The following is a 7,735-nucleotide window of genomic DNA, read 5'->3' on the forward strand; positions in this document are numbered from 1 at the left end:
CATATTCTTCTCACGCTGAATGGCAGGAATTCAAAAGTCAAGCCAAACCACACAGCACATTTACACCTCTGCACGCGTGACGTGTGCTCACGATCCATTGGCCAAATGTGTCGAACAGAGAAGCCCAAATTCAGTCGGTCAGGGAAACGCGCTGTGCCCCAAGGTGAGGGACTAGGAATGAGCTGTTTATTGAACAAAGTTTCAATCTATCACACCAAGTTTCTGGAATGACCAACTAAGTGGACGGAGGTCTTATTTACTTGAGTAAATAAAACTGGTGTTAGCCAGTCAGGATGGCGATTATTAAAAAGTCAAAAAAAAAAAAAAAAATAACAGATGCTGGCGAGGCTGTGAAGAGAAGGGAATGTTTATATCCTGCTGTGGGAGTGTAAATTAGTTCAACCATTGTGGAAAACAGTTGGGAGATTTCTCAAAGAATTTAAAACAGAACTAGCATTTGACCCAGCAATCCTATTACTGGGTATATACCCAAAGGAATATACATTGTTCTACCATAAAGACACATGCATACATATGGTCACTGCAGCACTTTCCACAATAATGAAGACATGGAATCAACTTAGATGCCCATCAACAGTGGACTGGGGCCGGGCATGGTGACTCATGCCTGTAATCCCAGCACTTTGGGATGCCAAGTTGGGCAGATCACTTGAGGTCAGGAGTTCAAGACCAGCCTGACCAACATGGTGAAACCCCGTCTCCACCAAAAATACAAAAATTAGCCAGGTGTGGCAGTGTGTGCCTGTAATCCCAGCTACTCAGGAAGCTTAGGCACAAGAATTGCTTGAACCTGGATGGCAGGGCATCCAGGCTGGATGACAGAGCAAGACTCAGTCTCAAAAAAACAAAAACAAAAACAAAAGTCAGTGGATTGGATAAAGAAAATGTGGTACAGATATACCATGGAATGTTACACAGTCATTGAAAAATAATAAAATCATGTCCTTTGCAGCAAAGTGGATGGAGCTGGAGGTCATTATCCTAAGCAAATTAACACAGGAACAGAAAACCAAATACTGCATGTTCTCATTTATAAGTGACAGCTAAACATTGTACATGGACACAAAGCAGGGAACAACAGATACTGGGGCCTTCCTGAGGGTGGATTGTGGGAAGAGGGTGAGGATAAAAAATAACCTAGTGAGTATGATGCTCATTACCTGGGTGATGAAATAATCTGTACTCTAAACCCCCAGACATGCATTTTATCCACATAGCACACCTACACATGTACTCTTGAACTGAAAACGTAAGTTGGAAAGAAAAAAAAAAAAAAACTGGTGTTAGGAGGAAAATGCTCCTTCATGTATCAGCTAGCTTTTGCTGTATAACAAACCATCCCAAAACACAGTGTCTTAAAACAACAAGCAATGGTTATTTCTCATAATCCATTGTATCGCTAAAGTGGTTCTTCTAGGCTTAGCCAGAATGGCTGAGTTGTGCTGGTGTGAGAACTACTCATGCTACTCATGGAGTGGTTAGAGTAATTAAACAAAAGAGTTATGGCAAGCGTACGGTAAGATGAGAAATCAGGTGCAAAAGATTTATATCATAAGCATGTTCTTTGGGGTATTATTTTTAATAATAAAAATCAGAAGCTACCAAAATGTCCAAACAACTTAAGACTTCGAAAATAATTTCATACAACATCAAATGAAAAAAAAGCAAGTTATCTTAATGTTGTTGTGTCTACATGTGTTTACCTATGCATCTGGGTTAATATTGACTCACTCGGAATGTTAGGACAAGAAGTGAATTATGTTTTCTTCTGTGTGCTTTCCTGTATTTGCCAAATTTTCAATGGCTACATTTTACTTTTGTGTAGTAAAATTAATAGTGATTAAAAGTGAGCAACATAAGGAGTTTTAGGTATTAAAAAAGATGAATAATTGAATTCAGTCACGATCAGCATTTCTCTTGTTTCTTGCCTACATCCAGCAATTCCTGCAGGTAATTACGAGAGAGGCAGAACCCCTTTGTCTTCATTGCTGGCTGTCAGTCAGGCTTTCTAAATTTGAACCTTGCACTCTGCTGTGAAACTTCTGTGTCATTGGGCAAACTTCTTAACCAATGTGTTAGTTTCCTCATCTGTAAAATGGGAATAATCACAGAATCTGAATTATAAGGCTGTTGTAATAATTAGCCATTTTTATGGGTGGTGGTTGTTGTTGTTGTTTTTGTTTTTGAGATGGAGTCTCGCTGTGTTGCCCAGGCTGGAGTACAATGGCACGATCTCAGCTCACCTCTGCCTCCCAGGTTCAAGCGATTCTCCTGCCTCAGCCTCCCAAGTAGCTGGGATTACAGGCACCTGCCACCACGCCCAGCTAATTTTTGTATTTTTAGTAGAGACGGGGTTTCACCATGTTGGCCAGGCTGGTCTTAAACTTAACTCCCTTCCTCAGGTGATCTGCCTGCCTCAGCCTCCCAAAGTGCTGGGATTACAGGCATGAGCCACCACACCTGGCCATTATATTTGTTTAAAAGCAGTTGCCTATTACCAGTAATAATGCATTCATATGTTTTTTCTTCTTCTTATGCCTAGATCTGGATGTGTGGAGGGCAACTCTTTATAATCCCCTGCTCTCGAGTAGGACATATCAGTAAGAAACAGACTAGAAAAACTTCTGCAATCATCAGTGCCACGACACGTAACTACCTAAGACTGGTGCACGTTTGGCTGGATGAATATAAGGTGGGGAACACATCCTTGACTTGGAAAATGCGTGTGAGGCCGGAGCAGGACTTGTTCTGAGGAAGCTTGCTGCTGCCTTTCCAGATCCAGCGTTTGTTCTGGAGGTCATTATCCTAAGCAAATGAACACAGGAACAGAAAACCAAATACTGCATGTTCTCATTTATAAGTGAGAGCTAAACATTGTACACGGACACAAAGCAGGGAACAACAGATACTGGGGCCTTCTTGAGGGTGGACTGTAGGAGGAGGATGAGGGTAAAAAACTACCTATTGATAGTTATTGATAGTTGTTCTTTTCTCTGTTTTTCTTGAATACAGCACCCCTCTAACCCCTCATCAATCCATCCCCAACCCTATTCTCAGTTCATCCTAAGCTGCTACTCTTACACTTCATTATTTTTGTTTTAATTTCTGGGAAACCTCAAGTCTCTCAGAAGTAAATCAACCAACATGAGCAGTCATTTTATAGAGGTGCTGATCTATTCCCTCTGTTCCCACCTCCAGGGAATTGTCCCACACCTGAAGCAAACAGCTTCTCCTTGCCCTGTCCCCACATGCAACTCTTTTTTTTTTTTTTTTTGAGATGGAATCTTGCTCTGTTGCCCAGGCTGGAGTGCAGTGGTGCCATCTCACCTCACTGCAACCTCCGCCTCCTGGGTTGAAGTGATCCTCCTTCCTCAGCCTCCTGAGTGGCTGGGACTACAGGCACGTACCACCATGCCTGGCTAATTTTTATATTTTTAGTAGAGATGGGATTTCACTATGTTGGCCAGGCTGGTCTCAATCTCTTGACTTCATGACCCGCCCACCTTGGCCTCGCAGAGTGCTGGGATTTACAAGCCTGAACCACCGCACCTGGCCCATGTACAACTCTTGAGATTCTTTTTCTTCCCCGCCGATTTCCCAAGCAATGTGGATGCTGCTGGTCATGGGACTGTGTGAGAACTTCCACTACCACTTTTCAACCAGCAGCCAAAGATTTCCGTATCAAAGCTATACCCTATTATCTGTGCATTTCCCCAGGAATTAAGTACCTTGCCAGGACTTACAAGCGTGCATGTCCATCCAGAAGCTATGTGTAAATAAATACAAAATCCCCAGCAAAATCTCATTTCAGACAAACAAATGGAAATATGTAAGAATCTCTCTGACAGTGTATGTCCTGGTCTTCATCTTATGTTTCTCTAATTGAAAAAACACACTTTAATTATGAAGGTAATAATGCTCCATTTCTCTTGTAATTAGAGAAATGTGAATTAAAACTTCAAAGAGCTATTTCAACATCGCCGCTTAGATTGGCAGAATTTTAAAAGTCTGACGGGCCTGGCTGGGCACAGTGGCTCATGTCTGTAATCCCAGCACTTGGGAGGCCGAGGCAGGCAGATCACCTGAGGTCAGGAGTTCAAGACCAGCCTGGACAATATGGAGAAACCCCGTCTCTACTAAAAATACAAAATTAGCCGGGTGTCGTGGCACACTCCCATAGTCCCATCTACTCAGGAGGCTGAGGCAGGAGAATCTCTTGAACCTGGGAAGAGGAAGTTGCAGTGAGCCAAGATCGCACCATTGCACTCCAGCCTAGGCAACAAGAGCAAAACTCTGTCTCAAAAAAACAAAAAAACAAAAAAACAAAAAAACAAAAAAAAACCTTATAGGCCCAAGTGTCGGTAAGCAATAGGATCTCTCAGCTTTTGCTTTATGGGAGTGTTGACTTTTACAAAATTGCATCTGAAAACAGCATGGCAGCATCTACTAAAGTAAAAGATCTGAATACCTTGTGATTCAGCAGTTCTGCTCATGCATATGCTACAGAAGTGAGTGCTTTTGTGCACCAGGATGCATGAACAAGAAAACTACTACACAGCATTATTTCTTTTAGCCAAAACTTAATACAATACAAATACTCATCAAGAGTAGAGTGGACAAATGTGATATATTTAGTTGCTATAATCCTATACAGCAATGAAAATTAACTGGGCGGGGTGCGGTGGTTCACGCTTGTAATCTCAGCACTTTGGGAGGCCAAGGCGGGTGGATCACCTGAGGCCAGGAGTTCGAGACCAGCCTGGCCAACAAGGTGAAACCCCATCTCTAATAAAAAGACAAAAAAAAAATTATCCAGGCATGGCGGTGGGCATCTGTAATTCCAGCTATTTGGGAGGCTGAAGCTGGAGAATTGCTTGAACCCAGGAGGTAGAGGTTGCAGTGAGCCGAGATCATAACACTGCACTCCAGCCTGGGTGACAAGGGCAAAGCTCCATCTCAAAGGAAAAAAAAAAGAAAGAAAATTAACTAACTATAGTGTATAGTCATGTCTCACTTAACGACGGGAATATATTATGAGAAATCATCATGAGGTGATTTCATTGTTGTGGGACTGTACCTACACAAACTGGGATGGAGATGGTATAGACCATTACACACCTTGGCTCTATGATATGGCCCACTGCTCCCAGGCTGCAAACCTGTATGGCATGTGACTCTACTGAACACTGTAGGCAGTTGTAACCCAGTGGTAAGTATTTGTGTATCTAAACATAGCTAAACAAATGGCATAGTAAAAATATGGTATTATAATCTTATGGGACTACCATTATGAACGCAGTCAGGTGTTGACTGAAACATCATCACATGGTGCGTGACTGTACCTACAAGAGCATAGGTAAATTTGAGAGATGTGATGGTGAATGAAAGCAGCCAAACACAACAGAACTTATACTGTATTATTTCCTTCCTGTAAAGTTCAAATGGGTAAAATTAAACCATATAATTTGTGCATGAATAATCAGATATCAAAGCTAGAATGAAAAGAAATGAATTTGTAATCAAGATAGCATTTAAAACAAAGGAAAAGGGTTATGATCAGGAAAGAAAAGGCAGGGGGATTTCAAGTTGTCCTTCAAAATTAGAACATATAAACACATCTCACTCTTTTAAATAGTTCCTTTAACTGGATCTACCAAAATTGATCCCATTAATAAATAGTACCAGTTGATAAGCATTCTGATTTCCCCGGCTTTTTGCTATTTTCTTCACAATCCTCAAACGAGAATTCTTTTTTTTTTCTTTCTTTTGAAACAGAGTCTTGCTCTGTCACCCAGGCTGGAGTGCAGTGGCACAATCTCGGCTCACTGCAACCTCCGCCTCCCAGGTTCAGTGATTCTCCTGCTCAGCCTCCCGAATAGCTGGGACTACAGGTACACGCCACCATGCCCAGCTAATTTTTATATTTTTAATAGAGACAGGGTTTCACCATATTGGCCAGGCTGGTCTTGAACTCCTGACCTCATGATCTGCCTGCCTTGGCCTCCCAAAGTACTGGGATTACAGGCATAAGCCATCACGCCTGGCCTTGAAATGAGAATTATTGACATACTTTTTTGTGCATATTTTTGCAAATACATCTTTGGAATAAATTCAAGACATGAACTTGCTGGGGCAAGAGTTAGTGCATTTTAAATCCTGATGGGGTGACATCCAAATGATCTTCACTGTGTGTCTCGTCATCTGTGCTGCCATCAAATGTACATGAAAGTGCCTGTCTCCTCATATTGGTTATAATCGAACTGTTTGTTTTAATCAGGTAGGTTAAAAACATCTCATTGTTTAAAATTGTATTTCATTACAACAAATCTTGAGCTTATTTTCATGTTTGTTAATTTTTTTTTTTCTGTGAACGCTGGTCATGGATCCAGATAGTTGAATTGAATATAGCTATTTCTGCATGGTTTACTGAATTTCACAAAGCATATAGTGCCAAAAAGTTAACTTAAAGGCATATGATGTTAAGTATAAAAACCAATGGATTGCATAATACAGCACAATGGGAAATTTAGTGACTGACTGGGACAAGAAAGGGCTTTGGACAGGAAGATGTGCCTAAGGTCATCCATGCTGTCTTTTCTCCAAAATGGTGGTACCCTCCCCCATCTGCAGGCTTGTCCCCTGCACCAATCCACCCTGGGGACCTAGGGGTGGCAGAATGTGATGGTAAAGACCTACGGTGGTCATGGATCCCCAGGGAGAATCCAACATGGCATGCCCATAATACATTAATTTGGATGAGCAAACTCCTTCTGTCATTCAACACTATCACTATCCTGTCTGCCAGGCCTGGGAAAACACAGATGAAAAGATAAGGGTTCTGTTCGCAAAGGGCTTCAGTCTACTTAGAATACCTTTTTTCAACAGGGGGCCAACAGAGTCCATTAGACATTCATTCTTGGGGCTTCCTCAAGTCAGAGCACACAAAAAACTAACCAAGTGTGGTGATAATAATGACCATCTCAGACATGACAGTTAGTATGTGCCAGCCATGCTCGCCCAGGGGCTTTGCATGTCCCTATTAGACTGTTCAACCCTCACAACCACTTTGCAAGGGGAGGACTTGCCTAAGGTCACGCAGATCCTGAATGGCAGAGCCAGACTTTGAACCCAGGTTGTACTCCTGCAGGATCTATTCTCCCTTTACTACATCGTCCCCCATTTCTGAAAAGACAAACATACTGATCAGGACCAGGGAGTAAGGGGGTTTGTCCTTGGGTATTGTTGAAAAAACAGGAGAAAGGGGATACCACAATAGGTGGCTGTGATTCTTTGGCTGAGAAGCAGGACCCAGTCTTCCTGGATCCCGCTATGACACTTAGGGTGCTGTGGCACGTGCTGTGAACATGTGCATGGTGGGTAAATCCGAGGTCCCATAGTATGTCTCTGCCTTCATTCCTTGGACAGAAAAAAATTGGGATCTGGAGGGCTTTTTTTAGTTCACATGATGAAAATACATGTGTCTATGTTAGATATAATCATTTGATCACCGAAGATTTGTTTGGCTGAACATAATGGCTGACTCTGTATTTTCATATAGGAGCAGTTTTTTCTTCGAAAGCCTAGTCTGAAATATGTTACCTATGGAAACATTCACGAGCGTGTTCAGTTAAGGAAACGACTGGGTTGCAAGTCATTTCAGTGGTATTTGGATAATGTCTTCCCAGAGTTGGAGGCATCTGTGAACAGCTCATGA

The 7,735-nt window shown here is 42.1% G+C and overlaps 1 protein-coding gene across 1 annotated transcript in view; it reads left to right on the forward strand.

Moving 5' to 3' along the window:
- GALNTL5 (polypeptide N-acetylgalactosaminyltransferase like 5) overlaps nt 1-7,735 on the forward strand; it is a 52,565-nt gene extending 44,830 nt beyond the window's left edge. Inside the window, 2 exon segments of the mRNA XM_007983538.3 lie at nt 2,564-2,713; nt 7,580-7,735. Coding sequence (XP_007981729.2) covers nt 2,564-2,713; nt 7,580-7,735 — 306 coding nt within the window.

The sequence above is a fragment of the Chlorocebus sabaeus genome, chromosome 21, assembly GCF_047675955.1.
Source record: "Chlorocebus sabaeus isolate Y175 chromosome 21, mChlSab1.0.hap1, whole genome shotgun sequence".
Lineage (NCBI taxonomy): Eukaryota > Metazoa > Chordata > Mammalia > Primates > Cercopithecidae > Chlorocebus > Chlorocebus sabaeus.